Below are 21,736 nucleotides of genomic sequence, written 5' to 3'. Positions count from 1 at the left end.
TGTTCTTTCCATCTCCCTTGACGGCCCCCCGGCCCAAAGGGAGTGCGGTGTGAGAGGTAGTATTTATGGCTCTTACTCTTCCTTTTAACAAGCCTAAAAGGGACAGGTTGTAAACCTCAATAAAACCTGGTCCAGAACTCAATTTTCCCTCTTATAAAGTAATATCCAGTGACTTCCTTGCAAAGACGGACGGATAACAGGTCTGGGAGGCAGTGAGAGGGGAAGGTGCAGCTCTGAGCATCTCTCTGGGTGTACCCCACGCCCGGCCCCGTCATCAGGGAACCTCAGTCTCCAGCACTGGATGTGACTTCCTCAAGGGCAAGACAGTCTCATTCATCTGATTGGATGTGGGAGTGAGGCTCAGAGGCTCAGTTCAGACCACCTGGTAGAGAACCCTGCTCCACAAATTTTTGTAGAATGCAACTAAAGTGAAATGAAGGAGAAGACGGATTCAGGAAGGCAGTGCGACCATGGAGGCATTCACTGTTTGGTCACTTACCCTATAGACATTGCCTGAACACAGACCCCACGTGCCAGCCCAGAGCTGAGGATGCAGACAGGTGTTTCTTGCAACCCACTTTGGCTCCTGCTGGGAGCAGAGCCACTGGCAAGGAAAGCTGTGTGTACTGGAGAAGGGCGGAACCCTGCATCCTCTGGGCCTCTGTGCCCCTCTGGCTTGGTGCTGAGTCAAGTTATATGAGCTCGAAGGCCCTTTCAGCTCAGGCACCTGGTGTTCTCAGCCTCAGTCTTGTCTCACTGACAGGCCCTGCGCTGAGGCTCAGCCACAAACTTCCTGCAAAGCCGTGATGCTCTTTTATCACTCTGTGTGTAGAACAGAAATCAAATTATCCTTCTCTCCCCCTGTGGCTGGCCTGCCCCCGCCTCACTCCCACAGCAGCCTGCATATGACTGTTCTGACGAAGATAAAGGCAGGCTATAAATACAGACCGTGTGGCCACACTGACAAAATTGCAAATATAGGCTTACTGAGGGACAGGACTGGCCAGCTCCCGCGCTGACTGTTCCCACCACTCTGAACCGCTCTGCTTTTTAGCTTTTTTTTTTTTTTTTTTTTTTGTCTCCCCTCTTGCTATCAGGCAAGCTACCTCTAACAGTTCAGGTCCACCAATACCTGTCAGTTACCACCTGTACATCAGATTCCATGTAGATCCCTACTATTGGCTGCATCTAGAGGTTAAAAAACCACATGGCCAAGCTTGTTAAAATTGTGGGTAAAATCAGAGTTCATAGGTCATAACTAAAAGTTACGGGGCATCTCATATGAGTAAAGGATGCAAGCGTTAATGCAAGCTCTTAGCTCCTCAGAAACCACTTTTGTTTCCCTCCTTACAATGAGCTGGCACCGGAAACAGGGCTGGCTGTCACCTGTGTTCTGGACGGTTGAGGTTGCCAGGTAACTGCAGTGCTGTGGTAGAGATACGAGCCTTCTAGTTCAGGGGCTTCCTCCCACTGAAGACTAGCCATTTTCAAACAGTGTGCTGCCAAGCTGCAGGGTTCAATGGCATTGTGTGGGCTGCGGGAGGGGGAGGCTGGGCCCTGTCCCTAACGCTCCCACGTGGGGCATTTAGATCATTATGTCTTTTCCATTTTACAGATTTGTCAGAAAATTGGGCTTCAAAAGACCTCTGTCGACCTCATCTGATCATCTTACTTCTCTGGGAGGTGGGGAGGACAGAATTTTTCCCTCCTTCACTAACGTGGCCCGAAGACCCAGAGATTGTCAGTGTTGATAGAGGGGTGCTGAAGGACCGGGTGGGAGCTCAGACCCTGGGGCCAATGCGGTTTCATGCCAGCCTTGTGACCTTGGGCAAGTGACTTAGCCTCTCTGTGCCTCAGCCTCCTCCTGCGAACAATAGGATAACAGCAGCATATCTACTTCCTCGGTTTGAATGAGTGAGAGACACACAGCCCTGAACACAGCACACCTTTAGTGCTCAGTGACTATTCGTTGTCCTTATGGGCTGGGCCAGGCTGAGTGTCCGGGAGACGTGTTAGAATTCAGAGCCCTGGAGGCAGTGATGCTGACCCTGACTTTCTGGGACCTCTGCCCAGGCTCAGTGTGAGAGGGTCCCACTGGCCACTTCTCCCCACCTCTGCTCCAGCCTTCCTTAGGGAAGCGGCACCCTCCTCCCAGGCCCAGGGAGCGAGCAGCGGAGGAGAGGAGGCCCCTGCCGTCCTCGAAGCCCGCGGCAGCTCAGAGGTGGGGCAAGCACTGGGCGTGGGCGGGGTGCCGCGCAGGAAGCTGCCACAGGTGGGCTGCGATCTTGCTGCTGCTACCACACCCTGCTCCTTCGTGTACCATCCCCTGCTGTCAGGATTCTGCCTTAGGGCTGCTCCTTGGCCAGCTCTGTCCTAGGGAAGGTGGACGCAGGGGCCCTGGGCTGGGACAGCTGTCCTGGAGCTGAGATAAGGCGTCCTGGCCTGCCTTGGGTTAGGATTTTCAGGCTCCATCCTTGACCCAATTTTGTACTCCAGGTGATGTGCTGACTCACTGTCTCACCCCACTGCAAGCACCTGCCCCTCGAGTGGGGCTCCAGCTGCCAACCTGGTGCTTGGAATGGGCCAAGCCTGGTCTGCCTCCCTTGGCTTCTCTGGGCTGGCCCCACCCCCTCTTTGTAGCGATGGGGAAATGGAGGCCCAGAGAGGCACAAGGTGTCCTCTGCAGGCCACCTGCCCACTGTGCGGTCAGAGCAAGCGGGAAACGAGCCACTCATGCTGGCCAGGAGCCCCAAGCAGAGCGTGGCGTGGAAAGGAAGGAAGACCTGGCTCATTAGCTTTCGTCCTCTTGGCTGGAAGCCCCAGGAAAGGGCCCAGCTGTCAGCTGAGGCTGTGCTGACCGAGAAAAGAGCCAGGGGGGCTCAGGGCAGGCTTCACGACAGCCACATCCCCCAGCTTCAACCAGAGAGGTCTCAGCTTTTCCCCGTGAGCCACTGGGGACAGCAAGAGTTTCAGGAGTAGAGAAGAGGGTTGAGACAGCTGGGAAAACGCTGGCGGGAACAGGGGTCTCAACCGGGCTCGCAGGCTGCGTGGCCTGGGCCCAGTAGTTTCACTCCCATGCGCCGGCTGGGCGCCGGGGTTTCACAGAGGCAAAGACTTCATTTACACGTGTGCTGAATTTAAGAAAGCGAGCAAGGAATTGCCTAGCCCTGTTGCCTCCTCGAAGGACTCCTAAGTTCTACAAGGAAGAGGGGTTGGGTGAAGGGAGGAGGGGTCCCATTTGGCGCGCCCGCACGGGGCTGGGGGGCTTGGATAGGTCAGTTCACCTTGTTTAGTCCTCCCATTCAGTTGCTATGTTTATTAATATTTACCACCACTATAGAGATGGAGGAAAATGAAGCTCAGAGAGGTAAAATGACTTGTCCAGCCTTTAGACAGCAAAGCCAAGATCCAAATTCAAGTTTGTCTGGTCCCCAGATCTGTGACCCCCTCCCTCCTTTGCCTCACATGAACTCCTCAAGCTCCACCATCTATCAGATGCTCCTAAAAAGATTCTGCTGTGGGGAGAAGGTCTCTCGGGGGGAAAAATCAGCCCTGAGAGCACAGAAGACCTCTCTCTCACTGTGTTGAAGTTTGCAGAGAAATCAGTACCCCAGACTGAGGGCCCCCTTGCTCTTTCAACTCAGAAGCAGCCCAGGTCACCTCCATGACAATGAAGACCAAAAATCAACCACTGTTTTTAGGAGAGAACCCCCCCTCTTGGAGCCGCACCCCCACCAAATGCCCCAGGGAAATGTCAGCTTCCCCAGCCTCCCCGGGGCTCACCCCACTTGTTCAAATCCACAGCTGTCTTCACTCACCCAAAAGGCATCTTTGAACTGAAGCTGGGGCATCATCCTCAGGCGACTGCCACGGCAAAGCTTGCTCTCCTGCCACAGACAGGGCTGAACGAGGGCCAGGAGCCAGGCGCACCGTCCCAGTCCCGGCAGGGCTGGCCCAGGGCCCCCCTCCCCAGCCGGCGCCGTCTGCGGCGTCTCAGAAGGCAGCCGTAAGCCAGAGACAAGCTGCCGGAGGGAGGAAAAAGGCTCAACCTGTTTTGCTTGGGGCTAGAATCAGCAGCAAAATGAGGAAGGAGTGGTGCCCAATGATGGGAGGGCGGGTCCCAGTGTCCGGCCCGGCCCCTTGCCAGCCCCACGGAGATGGACGACACAGACCAGGCTGCAGCGGAGAGAGCAGGGGTGCCAGCCCCGGGGCCGAGGCAGCGGCCAGCGGGAGAGGCAGGCTGGGGCACACGCCACCGGGCAGGCAGCCCGAGGCCTTCCACAGGAAGGTTTGTGCAACCTCCCCGGGGCAGGCTGCAGGGCTGTCGCCTCACAGGAAGTGGAGCCTCTGGGCCCCCCTGTGCAGCCCCGCCTGCCACCTGCCACCCTGCTTCTCGCCTCCACTTGCCCCCTTCCTGGCCATCCTCAGAGGCCACAAACTTAGGGAGCCTGTGACCTGCTGAAACTGGGCAAGGAGTGGGGCAGGAAGCCAGGTGTGGTCGCCCACCACCCCTGCCCCACCCCAGTCAGGCCAGACTCTCCACTCCTCACCAGTGACCATTCAGGGGCAGGAGAGGCTCACCCAAGCCTGGGACATCATCAGACTCCGGGTGTGCATCACCCCAATCCACGCCCTGCCCTCAAGGAGTTCACGGTTTGGGAGTAGACATAGTTGGGCCTGGAGGTCATGGGAGCACAGGGGTGGGGTGAGCAGGTAACTAGCTGAAGGAGAAGAGTCTCAGGGCCACGGCCACCCCATCAAGTCTCCAGATGAGACACTCAGGGGCAGGAAGGCCCCCTCCGAAGACGGAGTCTTCAGGCTGGAAGAAGGTGGTTGGCCCAAGAGAGACAGGATTACAAACACATAAACACAGGAGTTTGAAAACCCAGGCTGAGGCCCCAGGTTCTGTTTTGTCTGGGCCCTCCATGTCACAGGGACCTTAATTGATCCTCCAACTCTCCGAGCCTCAGTTTCCCCATCTGTCACCCTTAGTCTCTGGAAAAGACACAGTGTTGAGAACATTACTGGAATTTCTGGTTTTGGTGGGGGAGGTGCCAGGATGCTGTCTGCCGTCACCTTGGGAAGGGCCCTGGGCTGGAGCCCCAGACAGCCTTGAGGAGCCAGGGCCCGTCCACTCAGCAGAAGATGCCGGCAGGGGGGCCTGAGCCCATCTGGCAAGAAGGGATGAATCAGGCTCGTCCACAAATCACCACCCTCGGCAATGCCTCCCTTACCATTGACTGCGGTGATTAGACAGATGAGAGCTGCCGCAGAAAAGAGCTGAGCTCCCAGGTGCCAGTTATGCGAGCCCAGGGTGAGAGATGGGGCACACCCAGCTCCTGAAATCACTGCCCCGGAGGGAACACATCAGGAGAGCTGCAGAGTACTGGGGCTGCCCCAGGAGCCCTCTACCTCCAGAATCCTTGGAGTCCAGCTCATAAACATCTTCAGCACTAAAGGCACCCCCGTTGGATGTTCTGTTGCTTGCGGCTGAAGGCAGATCATGGTGTAATTATCAGCTTGAACCCTTAAGCCAAGGCTGCACCTCATCCCAATGGCATCACCACCTCTGACAGCAGCAACTCAGCCTCCCTGGGCTCGACTTTACCCTCTACCAAATGGAGTGATGCTTCTAGATCTGGAGGCAGACTAGAAACCTTCTGTTAATTGAAGACCCTTACCCTATCATTGGCAGGAAACTTCACAGCCAGGCTCTCTCCTCTGCCTCCCCCCAACCCCCTCACAACCGGCCTCTTCCCTCTCCCCAGAGCCACCCTCTCCTACCTCCACACCTTTGCCCCTCTGCTCCCAGCCTCCCTCCAGGCATGCCTTCTTTGATCTTCCTTCCCTGAGCAAATCCTCCCATCCCCCAAGGCTCCCACACCCCAGGCCTTCCTGTCCCAGCGGCTCTGATCCAGCCAGGGCAGAAGATGGCCATGCTGGCTGCAGGCTGAAGCAATTGGGGAAGGAAGTAATAGGACATGTAAAGAGACTCAAGTTCTCTGCTGCAGAGAGGTCCTCCTCCGCCTTCCCCAGCACCCCCTGCCGTGCAGCTCCCAAGGCTTGGCCACCAGAATAGCCAGCTTGGCTTTGGAGCTGAGCACTGGGGGCATCATTAAGTGCTGTACATGGACTGCCTCAGTCCTCACCCCGGCCTGCAGGGTGCACATTATCATCACCCTCACTTTACAGAGGAGCAAACTAAGGATTAAAGAGTTTAAGTGACTCACCCAAGGCCTCACAGCCACTAAGTGGAAGCTCGGGCTTCAGGCCCAGGTCTGTCTAGTGCCTAAAGCCCATGGCTTAACCTCCACAGGTGTCTGTTATCAACAGCCCTCTCTTCACACTGGGTTTCATCCCTCCTTTCTCAGGCCCGCCTCCAGATCCCCTCACCCTGATCTGTAGCTGGAAAAGCTGAGTCCAGGAGGCTGTCGGGGCTGGTGGTGCTATCGGGTGAGAGTCCAGCCCCGGCACATGATCTTCCAAGTTCACTTTATTTGCACCCACTGAGGATGCCTTGGCTACCGGGAACATAAAACCAGAAGGTCTGACATGGACGAGGCACCTCATTGCCCACACAAAGGGTCCGGAGGCAGCGTGGACTCCAGGTGAAGTACGTTAGGGCCCCAGCTCAGTTTCTCTGTGATTTTCCTCATTTACTCTCTCCCTCCCCCAGCTGCAACAGCTCTGGTCTCCAAGTCCAGACACAGCCTCATCCAGAGGAAGAAAAGGGACCCCTCCCCTTGTGTCACATTTCCAGCAGAGTCTTCCTCACTCAAGTCTCCCAGGGGACTGCCCTTTGAGTCTCACTGGCCAGAAGTGAGTCACATGCTCCCACATCACCATCACTGACCTCGGGAGGGAGATCTCTTGATTGGGGTGTTAGGGATGTTGGGAGCCAACCAATGTGACCACCCAGTCTTCTCTCAGTGGGGTCCACAAACACTGCTGGGGACCAACTCCTGGGACTGGTGCTCAGAGAGGACACAGACCTGGTCTCTGCTCTGAAGGGCCCATGGACAGGTTCCAGAAAGGTCTCTCCAGATGGGAAGTGACTTAGAGAGGGTAAGACCAGAAGAGGGTGTTGCAATAAGTCTGAGAGAAGGACGAGGCCTAGATGGGCAAGCAGAGGGGAGGGGATGAATCAGCGGGACATCAGGGAGGGGAGGAGCTGGACGGAGACATCTGAGCACCCCTCAGAAAAGGGAATTGCTCTCAGGCCTCCCTCCATCACCAACCCCTAGGGAGGGAAATCCAGTCCTGAAAATCACAATCACATTTGCTTCAAAACACAGTTTGCCTTGAGGTCGGGGCAGCTGTGTTTCAGGCTGTTGCTCCCTTTTTAAGGAAGAGCTCCGTGTGCGGGCAGAGCCCTGTCCTGTTTTGCATGGCGTTTGAACACACCTACATGAAGAACTCAAGAAGTAGTAGGTCCAAGAATTGAGAACAAAATGTAAAATTAGTTTTTATGACACTGATGGTCACAGCCAGCCCCCTGGCAGGGTTCAGCTCCAGAGACCACATCATCCATCCTTTTGGACCAAGTAACAATGACAATACTACTAGCCGGCATTCAGGAGGATTACCGCCTGCAGGCCGGCGTGTCTTTTACATGCTTGATCTCATTGAGTGCTCTCTCCCTGGACCAGCTATATAATTTGCAGCATCAAAGCAAAATGAAAATGTGGGACCTCTGATTAAAAAAGCAAGGGGAAAATTGCTGTTAACGGGTCTAAAATATAAAGCCTTTTCCTTCCCAAGTTCTCTCAACCTGTCTTGGTGCTTTGTTTGCTATTTAAGGTAACATGCCCCCGGGCATGGGAATACTTGTGGGGCAAGCACCCTCCATCTCTTGACTCCTGTCAGTAGGAAACCTACCAGCTGCTGGGTTTCCCTTCCTGCTAGCCACCAGCCTGCATTCCCTGCTGGGGGCAGGGAAATCGAGCCAGGCATCTCCCTTTCCCATGGTGGATGGCAATTCCCAAGAGTATTGCAAACTCTTGCCAGGATGCCCTAGGTACCTAGGTCAGAAGTGAGAGAGAGACTCACCCTGCTGAGTGTGTAATGGTTCTGTCAGCCCAAGGCTGAGACAGCTACCGCCACGAGAAGCCACCAGGCAACCCTGAGCCTCCTCACACCTGCACCAGGTCCCTGCTGGGGGCAGAAGGTGGCAGGGGTTGCTAGGCAGGAGTGGGGAGGGGAAAGCGGAGAATCCATCAGGGGAGGTGGCAGGAGGCAGGACTGCATCTGAGTTGAGGCTTCAAGTCCTTAATGCATGCGCCTTTGCCCCACCAGATGTCACTTACAAAACAAAAGTTCAAAGATAGTATTATCAAGAATTTCAAGATGCACATCCCTGTAGCCAGCCCTGCTCGCTACAGTCTGTTCTCCATGCAGTGGGGTGACATTTTTAGACCCAAATCTACTCGTGTACCTTCCTCTTGTTATGACTTCCCATTGCTTTCAGAACATTGGTCTTTGTCCTGCCATAGCCTATAGGTCCTGAATGACCTGGCCCCACACTACCCTTCAGCCTCATCTCACATGGGAAGAATCTCGAGAAATAGCTTGGGGCCTCCTAGAAAGGGGAAGGGGCTGTAGAGAAGGAGCATCTCACAGCTCCTTGGTGACATTAGCAATCCAGGAGTCCCTTACCATGAATTTCATTTGGAAATAGTATCACCACTGGTCCAAGGGATATACGTTTTGTCCCTTGCTAACAAGCCGTCTTAATATTATCTGCTGGCAGGCCAGTGACACATGTATCCCCTTCCTTCCTGGAGGAGCAGAACGCACTGCCATGATGCTGGACCGGCTGTGCGGTGCCCACCCACCCCATGGCTGAAATGGAATGCTCCTGTACCCAACCAGCATGGTCCACTGCTGGGGAGATGGCCTGCAGAGTCCTTCCAGGTGGCCAGAGGCACACGTCCACTGGGGTCCCACTCTCAACCCCAGCTACCCTGCCTTGGAATGGAACTAACCCCACTGCAGTGCACCCACCAGCATTTACTGTCTGGGGACATGGAAACAAACAAGGTACAGTTCCCGTTTGTCCGGTGGGGGAGGTGGCCCAGGGGGAAAATGTGCTGAGTGGCAGGACGGCGGTGGTGCAAGGAGAGGGAGGATCTGCAGCAGAGCCAGAGCGGCCTGGGAAGTCCTCCTGCCGGAGGGGGCTGGGGCCTGATTAACCAGAAGGCACTCACAGGCGAGGCCAGGCAAGAGGCTGGGGGTCTCACTGCACAGGGCCCTGTGCTGAGCACTTCACATGCCTGAGGTCTCAACCCAGCAGATAAGGAAACCGAAGCTCAGAGAAGTCAGTTAACTTGTCAGAGTCCTGTCCTAAGTGGGGAAGGGCAGGGGCTGGGGCAGGAGCATGAGGAGGAAGGAGGGGAGAGAAGGGAAATCCCCAGCTGAGAAGGGGGTGAGGAGACCAGGGGCCATGTAGGGTGGGGGGTGGGGGCTCCTAGATGGCTATCTGACACCAGCAGGCATCCTGGCCCCGGGACCTCTGAGGCGGCCCAGAGTGTGGCCCTTGGCCCTCAGGATGTGACAGAGGTTCTGTTTTCCAGTTTGCCACAGGAAAGCTGTTGTAGAAAATTAGGCTTCTTCTCCTTCACACAGCTCTTCCGAGTTGACAGGGAGCTTTCAGATTTACTAATTTGCAGCCACCAGGCTGTGACTCTGAGTTTCCAATCATTGTCAGTCTTCAGAAGCTGGGTGTTATTGGCCAGGATCCTTAAACATCAAAGAGGTGCAAAGTGGCCAGTGGGCAGCCAGCAGGTAACTGGGACCCCCACCCAGCCCGGCAGACGTGGGGGAAGGGCCCCTCCAGTGAGGACCAAGAACCACCACCACCAGCTCACTGGTCAGAGGGCGGAGGCCCACAGTGGGGGCAGTCAGCAGAGACCACCTGGAGGCTCTCAAATGGTAGGGAGGGTGCCTCTCAGAAGCCCTGGGGGACTTTGTTAAAAAAAAGTAAGCCCGGGTTCCAACATAAACCTACTGATTGGGTGAGGACCACGGAATCTGCATTGTCTTTAGATTTCATAAGTGAGACAGATAAACATCCTTGGACCGGAACTCCTGCTCCTGCCTCACTGCTTCATTTTGCAGATGGGGAAACTGAGGCCCAGAGGGACAGAATGACTGGCCTGGTCCTAACAGGGAAGGCAGGGTGTAAGCACCTCCCACCCAACCCCGACTCCACCCCTATCCTTTCCAGACTGTTTTGTTTTATGTTTTCTATTATTGCAGTGTCTCAAAAAAGAGCACCAAAACAGTTTTTTTGCATCCTCTCCCTGGTTGGGTTGGTCTTAATTTAGTCAGAAAATGGCTTGTTCACAGTAAGGCAAAGCTTGATTCTGACCCAGCTGGTGTTTAATTATCACCCGAGAACCTGAGATTCAGAGGCAGGAGACCTTGACTTCAGTCTTGCTGAGCCAGAAAATCACTAAGTTGAGATATGGGGAGGGGACCCAGATGGAGGCAGAGGAAGCAGTGTGTGCCTTCCGGACACGTCCAGCTGTGGGTGGTGGGTGGGGCACTAGACTTGGAGTCGAAGGGTGGGGTTTGAATCCTGGCTCCAGCCTCACCTCACCGCAACTCAGTTTCCTCATCTGGAACCCGGGGACGATGAGCCTACATATTCAACAGAGTTGCTCTAAAATTTAAATAAGATGTTCCTAATGTACCTAGCCCAGTGTTTGAAAACTGGAAAGGCATCCAGCTCCGATTCTGTGCACAGCAGGCTTTCAACCCACAGCGATGGTCACGGTGTGCCGTAGACTTGGCCTTGCTGCCGCTGACGGCCCTGTCTTCTCAGGATCGGCTGGAAAAGCCTCACTCCCGGGACTTCAAAGAGCAGGACAAAGCCGAGGAGTGACTGGCAGCTGGAGCAGTGCGGAGGGCATGACAGCAGACTCGTCAGACCATGAGACCCCACGGTCCGGGGGGCCAGGTGTCCATCTCCCCAGTTCTCTGTCCTCAGCAGCACTCTCTTCAGGTCGTCTGCAAAAGGCACGTTTTCTTATGTATTATTTTGTTTTTCTTAATGTGTACATTCTTATTTTGATATCTTTAAAAGTAGAGAAGAGTACAAAGAACTCTAGTCCTCTTTCTCCAGAATCACATTATTTAAATTTTACCACCATTACGCTATTATTTCTCTGTATGGACTTAGGTGCACATGTTACTTACATACACATCATGATGTAGCATGTACCACCTGAGTAAGTTGGAGACATGGGAACCCTTCACCCCTGAATTCTTCAGTGTGTATTTCCTAAAAGCAAGGACATTCCCTTACATAACCACAGTGCAATTTTCAAAATTAAAAAATGTAACACTGATACAACTCTCTTGTCTGCACTTCTCGTTCAAATTTAATTCCATCAATTGTAATGTCCCTGAAGTCTATTTTTCCCTCCTGGTCTCCTTCAATCTTTGACAGTTCCTCTGTCTTCCCTTGACCTTCATGACACTGATACTTTGGAAAATTGCAGGCTGGTCATTTTGTAGAACGTCTCTCCGTTTGGGTTTGCGTCTGGTCCTTTCCCCATGATTAGATTCAGATCATGCATTTGCGGCAGGAACGCCACACCACCGTTCTGTGTCCTCAGCGCATCGTATCAGGAGGCATGTGATTCAGCTTGTCCCACTGTCGGTGATGTTAACTTCGGTCACTCCATTTAGGTGGGTTCCACCAGTTTTCTTCGCCACAGAGTTACTGTTTTGCCCTTTGTGATTAATACACATCTCATAGTAAAATTTTGAGGCTATGTAAATACGCGTATCCTGTTCCTTGCTGCACTTCCACCCACTAGTTTTGGCATCCACTGATGATTTTCTAACTTCAGCATTCCACGTGTGTTTATAAATTGACATCTTACTGAGAAGAGTGTTCCCTTTCCCTCATTTATTTATTCATTTACTTATATTAATGAGGACTCAGGAATTTCTATTTCAATGGGTTATAATCCGTTGTTGTTGTTGTTGTTGTTATTATATTTATTTTGGTGCTCACACTGTTCTAGCTTGGCCAGGATGAGTCCCTTTAGAGTGGCTTCTGCTTCCTTTGATATGGCACTGTTCGTTTTTGAGCACTTTACTTTCTGGCACAAGATTTTTCAGGCTCATCTTGTACATTACCTGCCTCCAGCTCTGGAATCTAATTTTCTCCAAGCATCCCTGGTTCCTTTTAGTGTGAATCCAAAGCTTTTGCCCTTAACTCTTTGCTCTTTACCTCTTGTCTCCCAGAAATGGTTAGAGTAGATTTTAAGGAGAGAGTCATAATTTTGTACGAACAGGTGAGCCAAGAAGTTTTAGATTATGCTGATCTGAGCCCCTAGGAGTAGCTGTGGTTTGGTGGAGCCTAGAGAAATATGAGTTCTTTTATTCATCATCATCATCATCATCAACACTATTAAGAGCAAGAAACATTTTTATTCATTCAGTGGTGCTCTGTGCCAGGCTGGGAAGAGGCAGGGCCAGCTCATGCAGGCATCACGCGCCAGGCTGTGGGTTTGGACTTTAAGCTAAGAGCACTAAGGGGTCACCAAAGACCTTGGAGCCAGAGGGTCCCATTTCCCTTCTTCCCTTGAAGGTCATATATCTTTCTAGGGCTGCATTCTCACTCCCTGACATCAAGGCCTTGTGGCCAAATCAGACAGAAAGGGGGAAAGGAGAGAAATGATGTACTTCTCCTTAAACACAATGGAAGGATGATCTGTCACCCTTTTCCAGCAGAAAGCACACTGAGAGGCCCAGAAGCTAGCGTAGAGGGAGGGGAGGGAGTGGTGAGATTTGACAACCCGGACATTTCAAAACTTCCAGGCCAGAAAAATCAGGAACCAGTGTGCTCAGAGGATGTGACTCTCTTGACAGGGACTCCCGTAATACACAAACAATAATCTATTATTTGATTTTCTTTTCCCAATCCACACTTCTCAAAGCATCTGGATAAGGCACAGGTTTGTATTCTTTAAAATGTTTCTCCCACAGGGCTGCCATCTACAGCTGAGCAGATGGTTCACTGCCCAAGATGTGAAAGACATAAAGATGAATTGTCCAAATTCCCCTTTGAGGGAGGACCTGCTGCCCAGCTGCAGGGAGAGTGAGCAGCACACAGTCTCCTGCTGGCAGTACCCTCAGAGCCCGCCCCAGCTGCAGGGGACCCTCCTTACCTGAGGTCACATCCTTCCTGGGGCAGCTCAAATCTGGTGACCGATGGAGAAGGAAAATAAAGGCCCGCCGATTTAGGTCTGATGCTGGACAACTCTGGTGAGCACTACTTGCTCCGATGCTGAGACTCAATTGAGCCTGAAACACAGGTTGACTTCCCTCTGCCCAACCCCTTTACTTTCTCTAGTAAGCATTGCATGCTCCAAAACTCTGTTTCAAAGTCTGCTGTTGCAGAACCCACCCTGCAACACAAGAGTATCCAGCCCAGCGGATGAGTGAAGGCTGAAAACCAGAGCTCGTTTCTCTAGCCAGGAGGAATGAACGTGGAACTTCAACCACCAAACGAGCCACCACTTTCTAATTCTCCTTGCACCTGCTTGGGGCTGCCCTGTCTACTCTCCTCTGGCCGTGGTCACTCTCTCTAAGCAAGCCCCTTCTCTCTGCCCTCTGCCCTCTTCCTTTTCAATAATCCCCCAGAAAAGCCTTCCCATTGATCCAAGAGACCCAGGGCAGTTCTGTCTCCTGTCTGCAGCAGAGAAATTGTTTGGTAGGTATTTAAACTTGCTCAGAGGACCAGTTGGGGGACATTCATCTCTTCAGGGCATTGCCAGGCCAGAGGATGTTGGAGATGGAAGGACACCAGAGGCTTCTGCAAATGGGTAAGTCAGAGGCCGGCAAGGGTCAGGTTCTTGTCCAGGGTCACACAGTGAGCTAGTCACAGAACCAGGTGCTGGGCAGTCTGTCAGAGCCCCCTGGTCCCACCCCTGCCCTTCGGCCAGCATCTGGAGACACGGTTGCTAGCTGAATTCACTTTACATCCTGGTATTGAACCAGCTCTTCCCTTTGGCTTCCATCCCCTCTGTCCTGAACTTTCCTGTGGGCCCCCAAGCCCGCTCATCCTCTTTGCCCTCCTTCCCAGCTCTGCTCCTTGGTCAGCCTAGAAATCACCTCCTCCCTCTCTTTTGCCCCTACAGCCCTTTGTTCACTTTCTCTGGCCTCTGGCCTTGGCCTTGGCCTTTTGCTCTGCAGTCTGCAGGGCTCCCGGGGCCCAGGCTTGGCCAGTGTAGGGGCATCTGTGCCTGGTTGGCTGGAGCTGGGCCCTTGCCCTGCAGGCTCAGCTTCCAGAGGGCATGAGGTCGCACCCACCTCGCCGAGGAAGCTGTCACACCACAGCAGGAACCAGTCACCGCGCTCCCACTGTGTGTTGGACACTGAGCTTCCTGTTGGCCATCTCTCATCTTCACAAAACTGCTCAGGGACCGTATTATCACCTCTGTCATGGGAGAAACAGGGCTGCATGATCAGTAAGTGAAGGAGCTGGGACTGGAACCCCAAGTCTATACAATTCAAACCTCCCACCCCCAGTCTACATTTCTACTGTAACCCCCACCCCAATGCAGACTTAAGTTCGCACAGTGCCTCACCTGCTACAGGGCATGCCCAGAAAGTCACTTGGCAGTAAGTATCAAAGGAGTCTTGAGGGATTTAAAAATTTGATATACTTTGTCCAGGAATTCCATGACTAGAAATCTACCCCAAGGAAATAACAAGAAACATGGGAAACAATTCATGTACGAAGACGTTGGTAACAGAATTATTCATCACAGGGAAAAAACCCGAAACAACCTACATGTCCAAGCCTAATTAAATTACAGCAGTGCTCTACGGAGAATACCCCGCAGGCATCGAAAATATTTACAAAGAGTTTAATAATGACACGGAGGCAACGTTCATGACATCATGCCAAATGAAAAGAGCAGGTTATAAAATCATGCAGCTCAATCTCAACCCTGCAAATGTGCTCTGCAGTTACAACGAGAGAACGGAGGTGTGAGCCTGCCGCAGCCCCCGTCCTCGGGCAGGGCGCGTTTCGGGGGCGGCGCCCCTGGGCTTCGTCCTCCCCGACCGAGGCCAGCCGTAACACAACCCGTTTCCCAGCGGACGCTCAGTCCGCACCCGCAGGTGGATGAGCAAGTGAAGGAAAGGAAAGGTCGGGAAGCTTGGCCCAGGCCCCAGGCCGCTCACCTCCCTGGAATCAGTCTCCTGACTGGTAGGGTCTTACACTTGCCACCTCCTGTCCGGGCCCAAAGCCGACCTGATTCTTTCCTACAGCCTTTGGCAGCCGTGTCACCTGAGAAACAGGGCGGCTCTTCCCCTGAGCAGCTCAGGGTGTCCAGGAGGGAGCACCCCCCCCCCCCGGGGGCGGGGGGATGGAGCTGGACGCCTGAGCTGCCGCTGGGAACAGACACCTCATGCACGTCTTGCCTGAGAATCCTCACAGCTCTAACACTAGAGCAGTAAGGCCCCCCGCTAACATTTACAAACACTAAGATTCAGGGTTGTAATTTGCTCCAGCTCTTCCCGGAGGAAGTGGCAGAGCTGGGATTCAACTGTCTCTGTCTCCAAAACCCACACCAGGACTACAAAAGTGACCCCGGCAAGTCCTTCCTCCAGTGTGAACCTTGGCTTCCCCTCTGGACAGTGAGGCTGCTGACTCAGATGGCGCAGCTGTCCCTTCCCCGTGGTGACAGTAAAATGCCCCGACTCAACCCCCTCCCCCATGCCCTCAGTCCCTGGAGGCAGCCTGGAGCCTTGGGGACCACAGGATGGCAAGCTGGCCGAGTGAGGCTATGTCCACTGAGCCTTCACAGGTAGCCTCAAGCTGAAGCAGCACTACCCCCCCCACCACTGGCAGAGAGCCCTGGCGCATCGGAGCACCGCACCCTCGCCTCAGAAAGACGCGTGTGCACAGGGCTGCTGGCCATTTCCCCTGCCGTAACCACCCCCGGCTGGCATCTGAGGGTCCTGGGAGGCGCTTGCTGTTAGTTTTGCTCAGCTCAGCTCTTAAGGCCAAGGGGATCCAAGAAACACAGTCATCTCCACAGCCCCCGACCCCGGCTCCCCATACACGCCTTGGCAGTGAGGGAGACCATCGTAGTAACAGCCCACGCCTGCAGCCCAGTAAGGCTGCAAGATCGTGAACAATCAGGCCGTGATGGCAGCCCTGGTGGGTAGGGATGAGCAGTGAGGCTGGAGGCAGCGAAGCAGGGGAGGATTCTGGAAAGACATGAGGAGGCTGGGCCAGGTCAGGGGTAGATGGATGTGGGAAAAGGGTGTGGGAGCCTCTCTCCTGACACTGCCTCCCTCTGCTCCCAACAGCTGGGGCTCCCTGCTGGCCAGCCTCCAGGGTCAGTCCTGACCCAGGAAAGGAGGATAAGAAGGCTTCCAGCAGCAGGTCTCATCCACTCTGGCTGGTGGTCAGTTTCCCATCTGGATGACACAGTAACACAGTGAAGTGCCTGGCTCGGTGCCTGGCACGTAATGGGCACTTAGCCCGTGGTGGCAACCCCAGACCCAGAGCTACACCTTCCAGACCCTATAAATGCCACTTTTTGTGGATGTGGGATTGCTCTGCCCGCAGCCTGCCAGAGCTGGAGTTACAGCCCTGAATCCCAGGTCAGGCTGCTTGTAGCCCCAGCGCTAGGAGCCATCTGTCTGCCAGGCCATACCACCCTCTGGACTGGAGAAGTAGAAAGGAGGAGGGCAACCTGAAGCCAGATAAACTGGGGTATGAATTCAGCTCTGTCTCTGACCAAATCTGTGTTCTTGGCAAGTTACTCAACCTCTCTTAGCTTCATTTTTCTCATTTATAGAAATGGGCCAACAATACTTATCATAAACATAAACATAAACATAAACATACAACATCATAAAAATAGGACTTTTCTGCTTTCAGAGTTTTGGCTGATGCCTAAAGGTGAAGATGAAAAAAGATGTTAGGAGACTACTTGTGTTTGCAGGACCTGCCTAGAGGGGGCTCCAAACAGACCCCGCATGGCTGCCCCTGGCCTGCCTCCAGCTTTGTATAGAGTTGTGGGCAGAGAGGAGACTGTGAGGATGACGCTGAGGAGAGTTTTGGGGAATGTTAATGTTTCACTTCCTCTTCCCTCCTGCAGATGCAGAGAATCAAAAATGGCAATAGGGCTTGATCAATGGATCTCCCTCTTTCTCATTTTCTTTCTCTCCCTCTCCATTTCTCAGCTCTGCTTTCCTTGGGGTTGGCTCTGTTCTCAGGGAGCCTCTTTCTATATGGCCGCCCATGTCTGTTGAAGGCTTACATTCTTGTTTAGCATCCTCGGAGAAAAAGGGATAGCTTCTTGTCCCATGGTCCGGCCAAAGTTTCCAGCCTGACTCTCCTTCACCTAATTTGGCACATGTGCCCATCTCTGAATCAATCACTATGGCCAGGGTGGGATGGGGTGCCCTGATTGGCCAGACCTGGGTTACATGTCTGCTCCAGGAGCCCAGGTGGATCAAGAGTAGAGGAGGGGACGGAGAGGGCTGTACAAGAAGAGGGAAAGGAATGCTAGGCAGAGGAAAACCTCCCATAATGGCTGCTTCGGCCTCAGGAGAATTACCTTCTCTGTGCCTCCTTTCCCAATCACCACATCTAAAGCAGCTCCCTCCTCCCCACTATTCTCCATCTCAGCACCTCCCAGTTTCCCTCATTGTTCTTACTGCTATTTAGAATTATATATTTGCTTACTTACTGTTTGCTCATCTCCTCTGCTGTCCAGTGTCAGCTCCGTGGCAGCAGGAACGCACTGCCCTTGTTCACAGTGGTACCCTGCAACTAACACAGTGCCTGATACGTGAGAGATGCTTAGAGAGTAGTTGTGGGATGAAGGAGTATTACCCTCATTGAGAGTGCCCTTTCTCCAGGCAGGGACCAGTCTTATTTCCTAAGGGTCTGCCACCCACCTCCACCCTAGGCTGCCCCAGGGGACTTACACCCCTGGGCTCCTCTTCACCTCCCCACTCTCCCCTACACCCATCTCACTGGCCTTGCCCCAGGCTGTCCTTAACTGAGAGTCATGCCCAAGGGACGAGGGTCCAGAGGGTGGAGAAAAGTCTTCTCCTACATGGTCCTCTCACTATTTACTGTGCAGTAGTGTCACATTTACACAGAAGTTGTGGTTGTGTCCTCCTGGAGAAGGCCATCCTGAGAGCCTACCAGGATGCTGTCCTGCTTGGGAGGAGAAGAGGCAGGAAATGGAACTGCAGGACCAGGCAGTGTGGAGGAGAAGCTCAGCCTCTCTTGTTCGCTTTTGGAAGGGTCCAGGTGAATGGGAGGGTCTCCTGGAGCAGGGAGGAAAAGGTGGTGTTATTAAAGCAAAGTGGGAGGGAGCCCAGCTGTACCTCAAAGGAGTTGTCAGGTTTCTGCTTGAGCCAATTCCCCTTCATCCTCCCCAAGCCTTTATCTGAGAGATCTTTACCATTCCTGCAAGACCCCACCAAAGTCACCTGGGAGCCCTGGGTCCTGGCTCAGAATCTCAGATGTTGGTGGAAAAGTGTTCCCCGAAGGCTGGAGGGATGGAGCAGTGGAAATCAGCGAGAGCCCTCAGAGGCCCCATTTTAGGGCTTGAAGAGCTTCATGCCAGAGTCAGTCTGGGTGTTTCTGAATTTTTTCCAGTGCAAGAAGCCTGAGCTTCTTGGACTGTGGCTTCAGTCCAACAGTTAGTGAAGTTGCTTCCCACAGGCTTGCAGGGGGTGGGGCCAGGTGCAGGGTCCTGCTCAGGTCTTCCTCCTGCCCTGAGTCTGGCCCCAGTCACTTCCCAGCCTTGGGGTGAGAGGTGGCTGTCCCCCTAACCTGAGCTGTGCAGGAGGGACCAGCTCAGCATTCAGGACTTGCAAGCAAACTCTTTGGAGATGCTGGGACTCTCAGGTGCACCCCAGAATGTCTTATCCCGGAGCAGAGGAGGGGAGAATGGCTGCTCCTGAATTCCAACTTTCCTACCTCAAATCCTGTAGTTTTAGGAGTTAAGCCTAGAACTACAAGGAGGATGGGAGGTGTTGTGGCTCTTCAGACTTCCAGAACGTCTCTTCCAGGCACAGAGAAGGAGGTTTGGCATTTGCTGTGCTGGTAGGTTTCCAGACTACAGCCTCCATCTCAGTCCTATGACCCAGAAATTCTGTTCCTGTGCCTGTGATGGAGGAGGGAGGGGCAGCCTGAAAGTCCACCCGCGGGGGAGTGGATGAGTAAAACGTGGCCAGTACACTGCAGGCATACTCAGCAACGTGGATGCATCTTAAAATCAAAGTTCTCACTGAAAAAAAAGTAGGAAACCAGATGAGATTTTATAACACAATACTATTTCCGTGCATAATAACACAGACATAGATGCAGGCTTATTTTAGCATTGCACCATTGCCTCTGGTGTTAATATAATCAACATGACTGTCTAATACCAATGTGTAAAAGATCTCAGACTGCTCATTTTTAGGATACTAGGGGAACATATTTTCTTTTTTAAACTGAAGTATAGTTGATGTACAATATTATATGTTACTGGTGTACAATATAGTGATTCACAATTTTTAAAGATTATATACTCCATTTACAGTTGTTATAAAATATTGGCTATATTCTAGGGGAACATATTTTCAGCCAAAATATGGACACTAACCTCATAGACCAGCGTGACTGCATAAGATTTCTATGTTAAATTTTTTTATTTTGCAATTTTTGCATACTTCGCATAGTTGAAAAGTATTTCAGTGGTTACTCGCAACAATTCAGTACTATTTTAAATGTACCAAAATTCTATAAATTGACTTAGGAATAACATACCTAAGTGGAAATGTAAATTTATGTGTTATTCACAATATATTTCCGCTCTCCAAATTATATTTCATCTTTACATTGCCTGGGCCCTGAGTTTAGAATAATATACTTATTCTACAATTGGATAAAGTCATGATAATGAATTAATGCTTATAATTTTCCCCTTACATTTAAGAAAAATACATAATTTTCCAAGTTAAAAAATATACACAACACAAAACACATGCAAGAACACATGCAAATAAAAAGATGTGCATTAAGCACATTAGAGTGCTTATCCATAGCGGAGAGGGGAATGGGAGGAAACTATGGGATAAAAGGTAATTCAGTAATTCAAAATAAAGAAAGAGGCCTTATACAAAGATGGTAATGGACCACGAGGCTAAGTAACTCAACCTCCCTGCCCACACCCAAGGGTAAAACTAATGAAAAGCCCTGCAAATCTCCTGTCTCCAGACCCAAGGCCAAGTCCATCTTCTCCAGCTCTGGGGCCCAAGGTCTTCCAAGAGCTTGAGTCAAAAGCACAGTGGCCTGTGGTTTATCATCCACCCATCCAGAAAATTCCTAGAAGCTTGTGGTCAAGGCTCAAGAAATTTCACCCTAAAAAGTCAGGGAGGCTGAGAGATGCGCCCCCTAGAGGCCAGAAAGATGGTCAGAGGTCGCTAGAGTCAATTTCTGGTCGAAGTGAATCAAAACATCAAGGAAAAAAAAAGATAAGAACTTTATTTACAAACCAGAAATAGACTCACAGACATAGAAAACAAACTGTGATTACCAGGGGGGAACGGCTGGGGGTGGGGAGGGATAGATTAGAAGTTTGGGATTAACAGATACACACTACTATGTATAAAATAGATAAACAAAGACCTACTGTGTAGCACAGGAGACTATATTCAACTTCTTGTAATGAGCTGTAATGGGACAGAAACTAAAAAAAAAATATATATATATATATATTTACATGTATATGTATAACTGAATTGCTTTGCTGTACACCTGAAAATAACAATGTAAATTAACTACATTTCAATAAAAAAAACAAGAATCAAGAAAAAGTCTATCAATAAAAACAAACCAACCAACTTTCAAGAGGATAGAGGCTGGGCAGCCTGTCCTGACTGACCTCGGAGGCCATGACTGCCCAAGAGCTCCCGCTCCCAGCAGCGTCCAGGCAGCTGCGGCTGTGAGGACGGGAACCTGCAGGGCAAGCCCCTGGTAGAGCACTCGTCAACCCGAGGCCTGCAGTGCTTTTGGTCCTGTACATCCAGCTCCTGAAAGAAACAAAATCAGCCCAGATTCCAAGGAGAGAACAGCCTCAGTGCTGCCTTGCTTACAGAGCCCTGAAAATGACTGACCTTCACTGTCTGCGATACATACAGTGTCACATCCCCCGGTGGTACAGGAGCCCCCAGCTAAATCACAACCAAGGCAAACTTGGGCGGCAGGATGTACCATTTCTAAAGCCCTAGGCTCCTTCTTCAGCCCTTCCAAACAGGGGCAAGTGGTCTCCATTTGTACTCTTATCTCGGGCCCTGATACTGCTGGGGGCGGGCCTGCCCTGCCTTCTCGTGTGAGGTGGATGCCAGTCATCTATTCTCTTGTTCTACAAGGCAGGATGATAAAGAAGCAAATGCAAACGGGACCTGAGAAGAGAGTGGAGGGAAATCAGTGCCCCTACACATCCCCTCCAGTCCATCTTCCACACGGCTGTGCAGGGATCATTCCTTTCTTCTTAATTGCTTTATAGTTATATTTTTGAACATCTGATTGTGGAAAATCTCAAGCACATCCAAAAGTAGAATAGGAGAACGAACGCTCACGTCCCCATCAACCCACCCTCAGTGGTTATCAACTCACAGCCAAGCTCACTTCATCTCTATCCCCACCCACATCCTCCCTCCTCTGTTATTTTGAAGCACATCTCAGATA

The 21,736-nt window shown here is 52.1% G+C and overlaps 1 protein-coding gene across 2 annotated transcripts in view; it reads right to left on the bottom strand.

Moving 5' to 3' along the window:
* Nucleotides 1-4,370, bottom strand: part of PSTPIP1 (proline-serine-threonine phosphatase interacting protein 1) — a 36,392-nt gene extending 32,022 nt beyond the window's left edge. Inside the window, exon 1 of one of the 2 annotated variants that reach the window (XM_010955214.3) lies at nucleotides 3,819-4,370. In XM_010955214.3, the coding sequence (XP_010953516.1) occupies nucleotides 3,819-3,854 (36 nt within the window). In that variant the 5' untranslated portion in view covers nucleotides 3,855-4,370. The remainder of the gene's footprint in view (nucleotides 1-3,818) is intronic. The other variant, XM_010955213.3, reaches the window with a different exon arrangement.
* Between the last annotated feature and the right edge of the window lie 17,366 nt (nucleotides 4,371-21,736).

The sequence above is a fragment of the Camelus bactrianus genome, chromosome 27 (genome assembly GCF_048773025.1).
Source record: "Camelus bactrianus isolate YW-2024 breed Bactrian camel chromosome 27, ASM4877302v1, whole genome shotgun sequence".
NCBI lineage: Eukaryota > Metazoa > Chordata > Mammalia > Artiodactyla > Camelidae > Camelus > Camelus bactrianus.
Note: the sequence above shows the minus strand (reverse complement) of the source record. Positions and strands in the feature narration are given on the sequence as shown.